The sequence below is a fragment of the Rattus norvegicus genome, chromosome 6 (genome assembly GCF_021556685.1).
Source record: "Rattus norvegicus strain SHRSP/BbbUtx chromosome 6, alternate assembly SHRSP_T2T, whole genome shotgun sequence".
Taxonomy (NCBI): Eukaryota; Metazoa; Chordata; class Mammalia; order Rodentia; family Muridae; genus Rattus; species Rattus norvegicus.
This window is the reverse complement of record NC_141539.1, coordinates 70,120,001-70,138,125: the sequence shown is the minus strand read 5'-3', so window position 1 is coordinate 70,138,125 and position 18,125 is coordinate 70,120,001. Positions and strand designations below refer to the sequence as shown.

At 35.6% G+C, this 18,125-nt stretch overlaps 1 protein-coding gene across 3 annotated transcripts in view; it reads left to right on the top strand.

Annotated features, from left to right (window-relative positions):
* The window catches only part of Nova1 (NOVA alternative splicing regulator 1), a 125,242-nt gene that overhangs the window by 101,945 nt on the left and 5,172 nt on the right, over positions 1 to 18,125 (top strand). For 2 of the 3 annotated variants that reach the window (NM_001414916.1, NM_001414917.1), the window contains 2 exon segments: positions 6,113 to 6,184; positions 16,847 to 18,125. The exon segment at positions 16,847 to 18,125 is cut by the window's right edge and continues 5,172 nt beyond it. In NM_001414916.1, the coding sequence (NP_001401845.1) occupies positions 6,113 to 6,184; positions 16,847 to 17,851 (1,077 nt within the window). In that variant the 3' untranslated portion in view covers positions 17,852 to 18,125. 3 annotated transcript variants of the gene reach the window in all.

Below are 18,125 nucleotides of genomic sequence, written 5' to 3'. Positions count from 1 at the left end.
TAACCAGTGTTATGAATCTATCATAGTTTTATCAATATTTAGATAAACATAATAACCATATATCAACTTTAAAATTTATGGATAGCAAATATATGCTCAAATTATGGACTAATATTTAATTACCTACTAATAGTCTGTTTAAAAATACTTCCTTATTTAAACCATAAGAAAGTATCCCTTACTCCAAACAACGATCGCTAGCAAGATTCTCCATTAATATTGAATAGTTCAGTTACTCCAGAACTATGTCAAGGTGTCTCTCTATGGACACATGGCAACATCCACATACCTTAAAGCTCTACATACTAGTGTTGGTTTATTCATAATCAGGTAGCAGCTTGAAGAGCTTACTTTATCTATGCCAGGTGAGTAGAAAATAGTGCAAATAACATTGACTTAACAGTGATATGAAGATGTTGTCAGATTGGAAAACAAGTTGTCTAGATGGAGACATCCGGGTTGGGGTCACGTGGGGCTAGAAATGTCCTGCAGGAGCACTGAAGTATCTGCTCTCTTTTCCTACTGCCATCACACAGCCCATTGCTTCCCCTTTTTTGCTGTAACATCTATGAAAATATTCAAGCATTTAGCTGACCATTTTGATAATTTCTTTTAAAAGAGTCATGAAATTAAACTTTGAATAGTATAAGACTATGTCTATACAATAATATGAGGATTCTCTTACTATTTGTACCATTAAATAGTAGTCTGACCCAGTAAAATTCCAGTTTTAGCCATGGTTGTCTAAGACTGACCTGCTCTCATACAAACAGGACCAATGTAGACTGATAAATCCCACCAGAATTTTAAAGGATTTGACTGATTTTTGTTTGCCCTTTTTAATTTTTATTATGCTTAAGATATATTGATTTATCTAGTTTCAGATACTCACATTCATTTATATGTCTTAATATTCATAAGATTAAAAATTATTGGTAAACACTACATTTTCATGTAGTCAGTGACATGGATAACATAGTGACACACTGCAAGGAAGCCAGAAACAAACGCTGTTGTGCTGAGGCAGCGTTTAACACGCACTGTCTGAACAGTGTAAGCACCATAGCAAGTTTCTGAAAAGCTGTGGAGAAATGCCTTTCTGCCTCCTACAGAGATACATCTTGTGCTCTACACTTCAGGTTTTTAACTTTTTAGCTATCTAGTTCACCAATTTAATATTTAATAACAAGCCTTGTTCTCGTTTTCAGTATATAAACTTAAATAGCTATGATTTTATTCTCAAGGAAAAATGCCACTTTGAGTCTATAAAATAAGTATTTATAAAGTAAGTTATTTAGTCATAGAATAGATAGAAGGGGTTTTCTTGATGCTTACAAGTTTGAATTTTAATTCACAGAATCTGAAGATGCCTTGCCAAGAGTATTCCTAAAACAAGTCACACACATTTGCTTTTGCTGTGGGCTCCAAAATAATTTTTTCAAGTATTAATTATAAATATTACTCTCCACAATGTTATTTACATATTAAAATTGGATTTAAGAAAATGCTGCAGCCAAATATCTTTTACATAAAATAGATTCAGGTGGAAAATCAATTTTGTTAGTGTTTACATTATTATCCTACTCGGTTGTTTGTGCCTGTCAATTTTAAAGTTTTGTTTTTTTAGAATTGTAAGTTATAATCTGTACTGAAAATCAGAAGTCAAAAATAGTTTTTAACAAATTAGATTTTAAAAGTGATGACTCTTCACCATGTGCTATGAATTTCTAATAAATTTTATCGTACATTGTGTTCCCAGATACAGGTCACTGGGTGAATACATTTTGTAAACCATAATTTTCTATCCACATGTACCTTTCCTTCTTGACTGGTGGCATTATACAAATGTAGTTTCCTGCATGCTCAGCTCAAAAGTCTCCCTACCAGACAGTGATGAACTCTGGTTCAGTGTCTGAGATTCAACTTCATGTAACACATGTTGTAGATTACTTAGTTCTTAATTCTGAGTCCTTTTTAAAATCCAAACTTTGTAAGGAAAAAGCTAGGAGAACTTGAAGAATTTTCTTACACTTAAAAAAATACCAAGATTTTTTTTTAAATCTGCCCTGAATTTTACTTCTGTCATAAGTCAGCAAAATTCATCGAATTTTTGAACATCATTTATTCAAACATAAATTAATTAAATACTTTCTTAATTGTAAAATGTACAAAATGGTACACCTTGAACTTGATATTAGTTTGTTTGTAATATTGCTTACCCTATGAAATATGAAAGCATATTCATATTTTAAAGGTGTAATATAAACAGTGTACCATAAATCTCAAAAGAGCCTAGTTAGGAAGGAAGACAGGGAAAGCCCATTTTAGAAGGGGGAGCTATGATGCAATTGGAAAGAAGGCTATCACAGCTCTTGAATAGTGACAGGACTGACTGACTCGGAGTATGTGTTCTACTGTTTAGAGAATATTCACATTTGTTAAGTAGGATGGGGGACAGATCAGGAGCCTTATGTGTTTGGATGAAAGGGATTATAGACTATAAGATCATTCCTCATTTTCTGAGAGGTCTCCTTTAATGAATTTTAAGGATTATTTTTAAAGTGAAGGCTTCTCTGCACTTTGCTCTTCTTTGTGCTTAAAACAAAACAGATTTTAAAGCATTGTTATTGGTGAGAAAATAAATATGAATAGACCAAACAGACTAATGTTAATGATGTGAGACAGACAGGGTATTTGCCAGTTGGCTAAGGGGAGAGTTGCTATTTAAATACTTTGTTCTTAAGGAGTAGTATACAGGACTTGTTTAATATAACGCTACAAAGTTTGGGAACTGCGTGATTAGTAGAAAGAGGTCAGTTACTGGTTGGCAGATGTGCGTAGAGGGGCCAGTGGAGATCTGTCGCTCATAGCTTTCCATGCTTCACCTGTGAATACTACATGTCCTTAAAAACTGTTGAGAATTCTTAGAAGGAAAGCCACATTTATTGTATAGTTTATTTATAGAATAATCTCTGGATCAGCAAAACTCATTTTGACAAGAATTCATCATATATTTTATTAAGACATTTTAGTTCTTAATTCCCTAAAATAGTTATATCAATATTTTATAAAATGTTTAGTGTTAAAAAATCTTGATTTTTTTTAAAGTGACTTTATATTTCAGGGAGTCAACAGTTTTAGGAAGAAGCACACTGATCTCTGTGGGTTCAAAGCCATCTTAGTCCACTTACCAAGTTCCAAGCCAGTCAACGCTATTTAATGAAACCCTGTTTTGTTTTGTTTTTAAATCATGTTTTTGTAACAAGCAATTCAGCCTGTAGGATCTAAAGAATTGTTGAATAGCCATTGAAGTAATATAGGTAAAAAGGCTTTTCCTTTGAAAGGAGAAAAAGCGGCGTGGGGCTCAAAGCTACTGAAAACTGAAAAAGTATATATTATAAAAATAGGTGCTTTACAAATGGTATACATTACAAATTCAGACACGGATTGGTATTGCTAGGATAGTCGGTTAAATACATACTCACAACATATTTTAATTGATAGCATTTTATAATCACTATATATTAATTACATAATTAGTTGATATAAATATTTTCTTTATGCGATAATAATGAAAAACTTATTGTATTCCTGTATTTCATGTCAAAACATTTTACATGGATTTGACATCCCTAACTGTGGACTTAAAATTTTTCCCACAATTGCATTGGCCTAATTAATATGAACCTCCAAACTAAAGGCACTATTGTACTATATTCCTATTCGTCTGTTTATTAGGGCCATTTTCATTCTAAAACTTAAAAGGCAACTGAAATGAAAACTGCTTCACATATATTTATTATTGCAAATTATAAAAATGATGCATTTATTCTTCAAAGGATGTGTTTGAATAGTAGCTAGGAAAGTTGTCATGTTTTTCTGTCATTACATCAAATATTTCACCCTAGAAAATACACTAATGCTTCAGTAAGCATATGCTTTACCGCACACATTTGATTAATTCTCACCTATGTAAAGTATTAAAATGTAACTTCCTATTTAATCATCATGCTTAAGATATTTAAAGCACAGTAATATAATTCAAAGGTTTAAATTATTTATTTCATTCATAGAAGAAAGGGAGAGCAGCCAAGTTATTAAGGACAATTTTGATGAATATCAAAGTTGTATCAATTATTAATAGATATTCAGAATATATGAAAATCATAAAGAATAGCAATAAAATTTTGACAGATCGTCTGAATCTAAGTTATTACAAATCCTGAGCCTCATATGGCTACTCTTACATCTACTTCTTCGCACTAGTGAGGCACCTCATGGGGATTTACGTCTCATGATGCTATTGTCCAGTACTTGAGAATGGTTCTATCCTACGGAACATGGGCACTCCAGATCTGCATTCAGTATGAAGCCAACTTATAACGGGAGAAAGGAAGGCTAGAATTAATATCTATTTACTCAGGAACTTGAGTGTTGGCCAGAGGTCAGTACAGAACAGTTGTTTAAGTGTATGGGATCCCTCCTACAATACCATGTCATTAAGCTAGGTTGAGAAAATGAAACCTTTGATTTTGAATTCATACAGCATACAATAGTATGATAACATGCTCAGTATATCATTGCATGGAAAAAATACCTGTTAATGTGACTTTCAGACATGGAAAGTAATGTTTCTCTAGAAGTCTGACGATTAATTACAAAGTGCCAAAATAGAAAATAAAAGAGTTGAAGCTATTAAGTCTTCCCCTGACTTAATACCTTTTCCAGGTTTTGTGTGTGCGTGCATGTGTGTGATTGTGTGCCTTGAAAAAGTCCTTGACTCAACTCCATATAAGACCAACGACTTCTCCAGGTGTTGTAGGTTTTAGGAAAGAAAATAGGCGAAGGACATAATGAAGTCCAGTGGTGCAACTATTGTGATGGTATCATTACTGGAAGTCAGTGATCAAATTAATCATTGATTTTAATTTAAACTGTCTTATTCTGTCTAAATTGGAAAGTTCTGACACCTGAAATACACATATAAGACCACAAACAAACACTCCCATGTACTTTTCTTTGCACTGTCAAACCTCCAAGGATAGGTCTTTGCTCATATATCAGTAACTGATAGACATAATAAATTAACACATATTATCCTTTATATGGGCGTGTCAAAACTATAGAAAACTATCCTTTTTGCCTATTAAGAAATATTCCCTTAAAGGGTCTGGCCTAGCCCTGTTATATGTTACGTGCAATGCAACACTTGAAGAAAACTCTGAATCCCTTAAATTTACTGCCTTGCTAGAAGTTAAAGGTTTCTAAAAAGACTGGGTAACTGACTCAGTGAATATGTATAGTTTGCTGTGACACATCTCTGTAGCATATTGGAAGCTTGAAAATGGACAGAAAAATCAGTTTATAATATCTTGTGATTATTTTGAACATAGGTGGATAATGCACAATACATTATACTCTTTATTATAAATGTAACATTTATCATAAATGATAGTGATAATTTTTAGAATGCAGTCAGTTATGTATTTATTAATGAGGATAATGTTTACATTTTCAGATGACTCTAAGTATATTAAAATTTATATTTTAGAAGATAATGTGTATTAAGAACTCAGAACTGCAAATTAAATTGCTTTTATGTATGGATCCCTAAATTCATGTGGAATCAGCTTGTTGGTGATGTTCAACATATTAAGTAGGTGGATACTTTTGTGCCAAAGTAAACTTTCATTTCACCACTTCTTCAAATCTCCGACTGTATTCATTGATAGGAAAGTGGCTCTTCCAGTTTTATTCATCTAACTTCTTGAATTTTCTTTGACATCTCTTTTCCCCAAAGCAAATTAGAGGGAAAGAAATGGGACTGCTCTTCATGCATAAGGGCAGGATGCCTTTAGCACTCATGTGAGTTCCTATCCGTCACCACCATGATTTTAAGTCATGAATTTATTTTTACATGCTTATGCATGCGTATTTACATGTATCAGTTACTCAGTTGACCTCAAATTCCATTAAATTTGAACAACTAGGTGGAAACTTTGTCCATAGGATTTTGTTCTCGTTATATTACATTTTATTTCGTTTTGTTTTGTTTAATGATCAGCTTAAGGCTCATAAACGTTGATTTGCTCCTGAACTGCTTTGTTCCCAGACATTGCCATCTTCCCCAACTACCACCAAGTCCTCTCCATCTGACCCCATGACCACCTCCAGAGCCAATCAGGTACAGTATCATCCTCTCATCTACACCATTCTTTCACAGCGGTTGCCTGCCAACTGGAGAAAAAGATAATGGTGGGTTAAGGATTTATTCGTTCATTCGCATATATGCACCATGATCAGATTCCAAATAAATATCATTTTTAATTTTACATGCATTTTAACTTCATTAACAAAAAATATTGATGTAGTAGACTTAATGAGAATTTTGGACTTTTTAAAACAGTGATCACTTTACAGAGCCCTGCTGGTTAATTATTGAGTTGGTCTTTTCATCCCTTTCAATGTATCTTCCTAGTAATTTTTATAAAGAAATTAAGCATATCACATGGGTTATAAATTGTATTAAAATTAAGTATAGATATGTCTTTAAAGGTGACAATAATTTTACTCTTTGAAACCGGCCTTACTTTGTAAACAGTTCAACAATAAGCACTTTTAGCTTGAAAACTGGTGTAATTTTAGCTTTTAATAATTATAAACAGGATTCATTTTCTTAATTAAGAACTCTTAATCATATTCATTGCAACAGTATCAAACTTTGCAATGAAAATTAGATCTTATTTCTTCAGTTTCACAGTTGTTTTAGAACTAAATACTTGCAGGCCACTTTTCAAGTTTGTTGAGTTATAGAAGTATAAAATGTTTAAACATATTTTCACTGTGTGAGTTGAGTTTTATTTAAATAAGAAGTACTTTCTTATTATTTCTGGTTTTCTTTTTTAGCAAAATAAGGGTTCAGGGAATGGTTTAAATATTAACATCTTATATTTTAAAATATTTTTATTAGTTGTCCAAAAAGGTATTGCTACACATAGTAAATGTGGCATTTCTCATATTATTTAATTTAAAGTCATCAGGATTATTTCTCTATCGAGTAATTCTAATAATTTTCAACCTGGGAAAATAAAATGACAAGCTTATCTAAGCACTCTTAAGATGCTGGTCTATAGTAGAAATTTGGTTTTCTTTCTATGTAAAGACACTTCCTTTAGCCATAAGAAAATGCTCCCATTTTGTCCCTGAAAGAATTAAGGCCCATCAGGATGATGTGTTTAGCACTATTCTCTGAAGACCATGTTCTCCAGCCTCCCTCTTTTTGCTTCTGTTCCCCCATGCTTTAATTCTGTGGTATAGAAACTCACAAGGGAATGACTGCTTTTGTTTTAAATTTCTCTCCTATGCTCCATTAGGGTTTGATTTCTCAGCAAAAGCTGGACAGATGAGTACAGCATAAACAAGACAATGATTTTTCTCAAAATAAGATGATACGTAGAAAGCCAATCTACTAATTTTGTCTCTGAAATTACACTTTTAGTTTATTTATATTAATGTGGATTTTTATAAGTGATTCCTTAAAAGACCGAGTATATCTCCTTTCTTGTTAATGCTCTGTTCCCCTCTAGATATATCTAGATATATATCACACTTGCTTCTGGCAAGTATTTTATCATAGTGATTTGAAATATAGGCACTGTGATTTCATATTCTGTCTACTGAACCGATACGTTTTATTATTCATACTGTTTTCTTTCTTCTTTTTGTTCTGTTTATGTACAAAGAAGCATAGCTCCTGGATCACATGAAGCAAGCGTTAGACGAAGAAGATCAAATCCTTAATTTATTGAAAGACTTGTAGCTTATCAATAACATTTCATTCTTAGTAATTTGTAGCTCTCTCCTGTACTCCTTCATGGTAGGTTCCCATCAGAGGCAGTAGTAAAGCAACATCGTCTTTGTTGTTCATTCACACTTTAAGTTAGAGCACCTCCTCCTTTCTTACGAATTGTCCTAATTAATTTACTGATTTCTGTCTGTAAATACAATCTATTTAGGAAAATATAGCTTAATGTAATAATCTTAAGCTTTACAAAAGTAAAATACTATATATATATATAGAGAGAGAGAGAGTACAGTCAAAAATTAACATTTGTGTTGTTTTCTAATCAACATTGGCTAAATGATTTTGATCAAGTTCTCGTTTGCGATTAGTCATTTGTATTACTGATATGCAGAGAAGAATTGTAAATACGCAGAAGGTCTAGAAATGAAAACCATAACAGTAATTCAGAGGATATGCTTGTTCTGCAGAGCCATCATTCTAAAACTTCTTACTGTAAACATCATTTCTAGCACTTGACTTTTATTGATGTTAGTCTTTAGCCTCCTTAACATGTCTCCTTGGGTCACAATGTCTGAGCACAGTATAGTGCAATAGTAACATCCTTGAAAACAGAACATCCACTGTGTGGTGAACCTTAGAAATCAATAGCAAGAAAGTGAACCCTAGAGCACACTATTTGTGGTGAGGAGCTTGCCTTGCTCTTTACATGCTGAGTAAGCCCATGTGAAATTCAGATGCTAGACTCTCTTAGAGCCTTTCATCTGACATATTAAAGTCCCCAGCTCTTTTTACAGTGCTTCAATATCGGAGTGTCTCCTTTAAAGGAAGTATGAAAGATATTAGTCTTTAAAAGTAAATTACTTGGTAAATAGCTTATTTTAAATGTTCGAGTTAATAACATACCAATACTAGTACTGTCTGTTTCTGCAGCCCCGGGTATGTCTGTGGTCAGGTTCACTGCCCTTAGCTTAGGTTATAATTACAGTCTAGGGAGCATGCCATTGCTTGCGCTTAGTGGTGATTCTCTATTGGGAAAAGAATGAAGTGTAAAGCTGACACTGCTACATGTTACTTCCTTTTTTGTGTTTAATATTTTAAAGTGAATGTTTGCAGCTTTTTATTTATAAGGGTTTCAAGTGACAAAACTATAAGGCAAAGGGAATTGGTTAAACTTTCAGAAACATCCACAAGATCAGTAACATTAATCAGTTCCGAGAAGATGATTATATATTCGGTCATCTCATCATAGTTTTATAAGTCAGTCGCTGTCATATAGTTATCAGAAGGGGGCAGAGATAAAAGGAGCAGGCTCAGAACTGTCTTTTCTTCCCCATTTCTGCCATCGACTTGCTACTTCCCCTTTCTTAACCTATAACCTTACTTATACTCCAGCGAAATCATTGAAGCCATCCAAAGAGGACTTCTGTAAACTGATGTTGACAGTATTACTAGACCAACACTTCATGTCCATGCCTTTTGCCTTTTCATTTATTTCCACAGGCCTTACTCTCTCTGTTCCTACCAAAGTCAGTTATTTCAGGTGCACAATAAGCCTATTCTTTTCCTATTACCAAAGCAAAGCTTTTCTCTAATTATTCTTTGTCAAGTTTTGATTCTACATTACAATATTATAATTTGTCTGCCCTTGTTCTTTTCCTATCTTTTATTTTTTAGATTTTGACCCTCTCATGCATGTACACAGTGCATTGTGGGCATATTCACCCTGCTCCTTACCTTTCTTCTCCCCTCCCACACCAGTCTCCAATCTGAGAACACTGAACAGCCGTCTCATTATTCCCTGTTTCCTCTACAAACTACTCCTTCTTGTTGTCCTTCATATCAAATTCCACAAAAGTATCTCTGCTCTGTTTCCTGTGTTCTTTTCTGTTCCTAAATCTACCCCAGTGAGGCTCTTCTCTCCACCACTTACCACACATGCCGAGTGATGCCCACACTGTAGTTGCAGGTGTTTGTTCTCAGTCCACATGTTACTGGCCTGTCGGCAGTGTGTATCCCATTTGGTTACATCCACTTCTGTGATGTGCTTCCTGCTCTTGGAATCCACGACTCAGCTTTGTGTTCCTTCCTGACTGGTCCTGCTTCCAGTGTCTTATTCTCCTTCCTGTCCCACCTCACTGATGGATGTCCTGTTCTTTAGAGATGACTTCTGGACATCATATATGTTGCCTTTTATGTCTGCTGTATACAGCATGCGCTTCGGGCATTTTGTGCTGCTTTCATGCCTTACGTGCTACCATATAAAGAACACTTCTCACAAATCCAAAGACTGGAAAGTCCAGACCCAGCATGTAAGGAGAGCTCTCTTGCAGCATGCTCACATGGAAGAGGTAGAAGGTAGCGAAAAGAGCCAACACGCTGTCTTCTCAGAAAGCATTCCCACAAATATATGTCATATAGCAGTAGTAACCCTTTAGTGAAGGCAGAGCTTACAAAATGTATGCACTGCTGAACACCGTGGCCTCCAACGCCATTGCATTCGAGTGAAATTATAGCACGTGAACTATGGAGAAGACAAAAGCTGTCTCTCAAACCACATTCAAACAACCATGAATTAACAGAATATTTATATAGGCTCACAAGCTTCTTATCACGTTTTAATGTTCATGATTTAAATTTATAATTTTCAAAAATATTTTATGAAATTTAAGCTTCAGGTCCCAAGTTCCTTGACCTTGCCTCTCGCAGTAACTCCAGATGGCATGCAGCTGCCTGCTTAATATTACCACTTACACATGGGAGTGCTCCCTTCATTTCAACAATTCCAAACCCACCCTAAACCTCCTTTCAAACCGTCAAATGTTTATATTCTCTTGCCTGCATCTGAATTGTTTTAAACCAGTTTACCTGGTAAAATGCAATCTACCCAGCATCGCACCAGCACTTGAGAGGCTCTGTCTCTGACCCCAAAACTACCCCTCACTCACGCTGGGCATTCGCATCACAGACTTGATATTTCTTTCAGATACTGACAGATTCTCCCTCAGCTCTTGTCTTTCTTTCTGCATGTGAAACTCTAATTTCAGAAAGCTGTTTGCTTGAAACCATTGTAGCATTCCAAGACTATTTATTCCAAATGCATCTACTGCAGAAGACCACTTGGCTGCCTTGTGTAGTATGCCTGTCTGGCTGCCCTCCCTCTCACCCCAGCAGTCCTAATTACATTCTTTATGCTGCCTTTTGTTCTGCTGTCTTGGAAGAACTATACACTTTCTTCCTATAATACCTGTTGTATACTCTGTGCCCAATCACTTCTTTAGAACATGACATTATATGACAATAGGAATTTTCTGTTTTATTCTCTGGTGTATGAAACAGAATCTGGGGCATACATAGTAGGTCCTGAGAAGTACATGTTGAGTGACTGCCATTAAATATATCAGGATCATAGGTTTTATAGAATCCTTCAAATGAAACTTTGATTCTAATCAAGTAAAGAAAAGAGAAGAAATTGATTTGTTGAATAAAGAGATTAAGCCTAAAGAATATATAGTCTTACTACACTTACCTTCTATTCAACTATGATAACATCCGTGATATCGTAACTGTTTCTCAATTCCTATGGAAAAATTTTAAAAACCCAATAGAAAATGAGTGCGGTTCAGGAAAGGTAGTTGACAGAGAAGGAATAGAAATGTCCAGGAAAAGCATGTTTAGCTTCACTAGCATCAGGCTCAGTTGCACTGTCTCTCACAAGGTTAACCTTCTTCTCAGAATTTTTGTAAGTATATGTGATACACATCAGATTCAGAAACAAGATGTGTGCTCAGAAGTCAAATGCTGTTAAGCACACGGGAATAAGCCCTCATGGGCAATGTCAGTGACAGAAGTACTATGGTGCAGACTTAAGAATCTCACCTAAGAACTATTCTAATGTGGAGATGTATAGATGTATGAGTATGTAATTCAACAGTGTTTACACACTGTTGAAAACAACCTGACCTGGAATAGTATAATTCTTGAAGGATTTCTGGCGTTGCAGGCATTTATGTGTGAACATATGAAAGTGATAGAAAAGACCCAGGTGAACTGGTTCAATAGCTTTTGTCTGAGCTAAAAGGAATCAAATTACTAAGAAGCAGTTTACTTTTTCTAATGGTCAGAAAATGTCGGCCTTGTTCTGTGTTTGAGTGCATCAGAGTAATGGCAAAAATATGAAAATTACTAGCATTTTATTCCTATGTCTTTCCTCCTAAAAACTAAAAATGACAACAGGATGAAAAGGCAGGTATCAATTTACCATGATATGTTAAATAGAAATTAGAAGTTTCTTGGGAGAGATACTTGATACTGTAGGTGCCTCCAAGCTGCAAGATGCTCTCTCTACGTTACTGTACATCTTGGAATGTGCTAGTTTGTGTCAGGAAGGGTCCCTGGAGAGATGCTCTGTCCCAGAGAGATGCTCATTTACTGTAAGGCATTGTTTCAGGCTTAAAATTATGAAAATTAAATTATTATATAATACATGTGTGTTTTTATCTATATAAGTTATAAGTTCTTGAGCCTAGATTCATTTCGAAGCTTCTTATGGAGTTTTTAATGTAATGACACTTGGGGGGCAAGATGACATAAATATATTTGAACGGATTGATACCTACAAAAGTTTCAGTGTTGGCAGTAGTTTAGGATTGAGAGGGTTTGCTAATTTATATGATTGAAAGTACAAAGGCATATTATTCAAAAGGTATTTTCCGGTCTGAGGCTACATTAGTAGGCTTACCCATAGTAGACTTAACCCATAGAGAGATAGGGTTAGATTTCTTGTCCTGGAGATCTTTATATGCAAATTATAATCATGGTTTTTAAGATTGTTTTCTGCTGTTATAGCCAAAAACTATGGGACTCCATTAAGTAGATGCTTTCTGTCCATGCTTCCTTCAATACCAGAACATCTACTGTTAGTGTCGGTGTAGAAGTCTATGCACACACATGCATGTTCATAATTAAGTAGATGCTTTCTCTCCATGCTTCCTTCAATACCAGAACATCTACTGCTAGTGTAGGTATAGAAGTGTATGCACACACATGCATGTTCACAATGTGGCCTCATAGTCACTAATTTACTGATCTGATGCCTTTGATGATTTTAAAAGTCAGAGCTTTCTCCTCCCTTAATATTTTATTGGTCATTATTTAAGCACTCTTTGCATTCACCCTATCTAGATAACACTGTATTTCCATGACATAAAGTTTCTCCTTAACTCTCAAGCTTTCTCTACTCTCCAGAGCCATAACCATTCATTTGCTTGACATTTTCACTTTGGTGTCTAATAGATATTTCAAGCTGAAAGTGTCCAGAACATATTCCTTCCTAGCCACATGTCCCATGCTTTCTTCACATCATCTGCACACTGAACACAGACCCTGACTTTGTACATAGGTATGTTCACCTTTCACTCCTTAAGTTAAATAGTGAATTTGGTGAGAAATAAAAACATGAGAGCCCTAGATTGCATATTGATTTTTTAATTTCCAGTTACACTTTCCTGGTAACTAGAACTAAGAATCCTTCAGCGTATGATTTAGTATGTATGTACCAAAATGGATTTGGGAAGGCTTTAATATTATCATAAGTAGCCTTTTTATTTAACCTGTGAACAATTATAAATAGCCCTTCTTCTATAACAAAACTTTAATAAAATCTTACTTTTATAAAGCAGCAAGACTACTCTAAATTATTCTGACTTTTAAAATAGATTTCTCTGCCATACTGTATCATTTTACACATTCTCTGGTTCCCTGCAGTTGACTCTAACAGCTTTCCTTCGTGTAACTGTCTAGAGTGCTTGTCATCTCAGAGTAACAGGGATGGTTTGAGTGCTTCTGGGCTGGAAACCATGGATGGCTTCCTATTTCCCAGTCCAGCTGCACCTCCCAAGCACTGATGTAATGCAACCTTAAAATAGACGTCATTTGGGGTTGGGGATTTAGCTCAGTGGTAGAGCGCTTGCCTAGGAAGCGCAAGGGCCTGGGTTCGGTCCCCAGCTCCGAAAAAAAGAAAAAGAAAAAAAAAATAGACGTCATTCACAAAAATGAAAACTGTTTTAGACACAAAGCAAAATCACATTATTCAAATAAGTCTATTAAACCCTTTTCCCTTTAGAAATTTAATGGAGACTATTGTTCATTTTCTGTCCCTTCCAGAGCCAGATAAAACAGGGTTCAGTCTTCCCATCACTATCTTAGCTTATACACTGAATAAAAAGTGACGTGTAAAATAAAAATGTGTCAGCACCTCTACAAACACCCTACAGATACTCATGTGTATCAGTTAAAGTATTAAAGGTTAAAATGCAAACCCTGAAGCAAAAGGGAGGCCCATTCATGTTACAGTTACTCCTTGAGTGAGTCTGCAGAGGCCCACATATACTGTGCCATCTTAACTAGCCTCCCTCACCACTTAATCAAATAACACTCAGTTCTAGATGTCTCAAAGTAATCTGACTACATTTTCATGGCTAAATTGGGCTAACTACTTACACACACTATGAAACTAGAAAATATGGCAGAAAGTATACATTAATAGTAAATGACCATGTAGAGTCAGGCAGATAGAATATACTTATTTGTTTATTTGCCAGTGTGACAGTATTAGATTTTTAAGTCACTGAAAACATGGTAGTGGTATTTTCAGAAACTTTCTGATAAGATAGGAACATCACTGCTCTTAGCTTTTGAATATTTCAATATGTGCATGATGCATCTTGAAATTTTAGGATTTGATAATTAACATTACTCTAGATTAAAGAAATCAGTTAGAAATTAGAGATATGCAGTTAAGAGTCCTTACTTTGGGTTCAGTTCCTGGCACCCTCCCCCAAGAAGTCTTAAAAGAGATATGATGCTCTTTTTTGGCCTCAGCGGCCGCCACATATATCTGATACAATTATATACATGCAAGCAAAATACACGCATGAAATAAATAGATCCTTTTTCAATTAAAACCTTTTGGAGTTATGAGGTTTGATTTTTTTTAATAGGTAGCTGAAGCTAAATGACTGGTAGGATATACAAGATTTCAGGGTGTGAGAGCACACAAATTGAGGAAAACATCAGTTGTAAGGAGAGAAAAAAACCTTTCAGTCAGCTGAAAGACACCGAAGATCAAAGCAAAGAGAAACACAATAAGTGCCGGATACACTGAGGAATTTACAGTTGGAATGTGTACTATGTGGGGACTTTTATGTCTCCTACACAGATGATGAGACTCAGACAGGAAAAACTAGAATTGAGGCATAGCCTAGAGAAGTGTATAGTCTACAGGGCATCCTGGCTAGTTCAGTGCAGAATCTTATTGGGAAGAGTAACTGAAGGATTTGAATAGACTTTTTCCAGGATTTTCATATATGTGATAAAACTTAAAATAGGCATCATTTGCAAAAATAAATGAATGTTTCAGAAGCAAAGCAAAATGCTATTGAGTCTAATAATTCTAGAATAAATTCTATTTCATCTTTATAATCACCTAAGGTAGAATTAGGGTTAGAATATAATTACAAATCTTTAAAAGCAATTTTCTGGGAAAAAGTCTACTAAAATTAATAACTGTTAAAACATTCTTCCAATAGCCTCTATAAAATAAAATTAACTTAGGCAGCAACTTTGAATATATTTGCCATTCCTAAGAAGTAGTTTTAAATTTGGATTTTGTAATTTTCAAAAATTAAGCTATTTTAATCATAGGACTAAACAAAATTAGAATCAGAAAAAATATTTTGTGTTCAAACAAAATAAAGAATATGTCTAAGATGTATAAATGCACTCACATGTGCCACTCTGGAACATGGATTTAGGTTCATTGCCTGCTTCCTTCAAGAGGAATGGCCAGACCTCACCAACTCCTTTAAAACATCCCTTTGCAGATTTGGGTTCTAAGGTAGCATTGGTGATTCTTGCTTCAAATTACCTAGTGAATTACAAAACAAACAAACTAAAAAGATAAATCTCAAGTTCAGAAACTAAACGTCCCCTCAGATGTTAGAGGTGGTTTGGCCACCTAGTCTACCATCTGTACCACAGAGAGAATGAAGATGCTACTTCAGTGCCCTGTCAGTGACTGCAGTTGCAGGGTTGATGAGCCCAGGGACGGGGTATAGACAGATATGTGGATGTCAACGAATGCAAGCTCAAGGTTAGTCTCTAGAAGTAAGACAGGATGTGATGATTCTTGTGGCTGGACACAGTATAAATTAACAAAATGACCACATTGCGCTGTCCTAAACACTCAGTGACTACAGTAATTCATCATCAGTGTACGATGATAGGGTAACAAGCAGTACTACTAAATAGAGTTATCTTCTAGAATAGAGAGTCACGTCATCAGAATATATAGGTGATGAAGCTCTCACATCCCCTTAACTTAAGAAACACCCTATATCACTATTAATCATTTGGTGGTCAGTTTCTATAAATGTAAATGACTATTTGTCTAATTAAAAAATAAAATGCTAATAATTATTTTATTGATCTTTACCTCTAACTATAGCCACAAAAAGGATAAGATATTTGTGAATAACCCCCAAGCTACTAGGTAAAAAGGAACATGAAATTAATGTTTTGAAAGGTGTAAGTGAGTATTTTCTACAGCTGTCTATGTTAACTTTTCTTTCATCATTCTGCACTGTTTCTTGGAGCTGCAGCAGATGAAGGACCAGTAGCGGCATTATGATTTTTTAGCTCTCTGAAGACATGACCATTTGTACAGTTATGATCCCTCTTTTTACATGCTGATTTCTACAGACTGTATTGCAAAATGCAGAGATTCAAGGAACTTTTGTTTAATAATTTTGACTTGAATATTACTTTTTTACTTGAAAATTGCATATTCCTTTATAAACTCATTGTATAAGGTAATTTTATTAAAGTATGATAAAAGTCACTTTAAAGTTGTGGTATTTCCATCTTAATAAATTATGTTTAAACTAATTATCAATTTATTACTGTACTTTTTCTAGGATAGCAAAGTAATATGATGCATGTGCACAAAACAGAAGTATTATTTATACGTATTTTTTTTAATTACAGGTAAAGATTATAGTTCCCAACAGCACAGCAGGTCTGATAATAGGGAAGGGAGGTGCTACTGTGAAGGCTATAATGGAGCAGTCAGGGGCTTGGGTGCAGCTTTCCCAGAAACCTGATGGGATCAACTTGCAAGAGAGGGTTGTCACTGTGAGTGGAGAACCTGAACAAAACCGAAAAGCTGTTGAACTTATCATCCAGAAGATACAAGAGGATCCACAGAGTGGCAGCTGTCTCAATATCAGTTATGCCAATGTGACAGGTCCAGTGGCAAATTCCAATCCAACCGGATCTCCTTATGCAAACACTGCTGAAGTGTTACCAACTGCCGCAGCCGCCGCAGGGCTATTAGGACATGCTAACCTTGCCGGTGTTGCGGCCTTCCCAGCAGTTTTATCTGGCTTCACAGGCAATGACCTGGTGGCCATCACCTCTGCACTTAATACATTAGCCAGCTATGGATATAATCTCAACACATTAGGTTTAGGTCTCAGCCAAGCAGCAGCAACGGGGGCTTTGGCTGCCGCAGCTGCCAGTGCCAACCCAGCAGCAGCAGCAGCCAATTTGTTGGCCACCTATGCCAGTGAAGCCTCAGCCAGCGGCAGCACAGCTGGTGGAACGGCGGGGACATTTGCATTAGGTAGCCTGGCTGCTGCTACTGCTGCAACCAATGGATACTTTGGAGCTGCCTCACCCCTAGCTGCCAGTGCCATTCTAGGGACAGAGAAATCCACAGATGGATCAAAGGATGTAGTTGAAATAGCAGTTCCAGAAAACTTAGTTGGTGCAATACTTGGCAAAGGAGGGAAAACCTTAGTGGAATACCAGGAGTTGACTGGTGCAAGGATACAGATCTCCAAAAAGGGAGAGTTCGTACCTGGCACACGGAATCGGAAGGTAACCATTACTGGAACACCAGCTGCAACACAGGCTGCTCAGTATTTAATTACACAGAGGATCACATATGAGCAAGGAGTGCGGGCCGCCAATCCTCAGAAAGTGGGTTGAGTGCCCCGATTATACGTCAGATTGTTTTAACCCCTCCTTTACCCCATTTTCAAGAAGGATGTACTGTACTTTGCAGAAGTGAAGTTTTTCTGTTATTAATATATAATTATGCAAATGAATGCGACTATGTTGACAATGTGTATATGTAAATAATATGTGTTTTACCAGATGTTTCATAGAATTTTTTCTTGACCTGTTTTGTTCTCTATACTTTGCTTGTGTATATTTGTCAGAGGTGTTTCTAGTGTAAGATTTAAGCCTGCCATTTTACCAG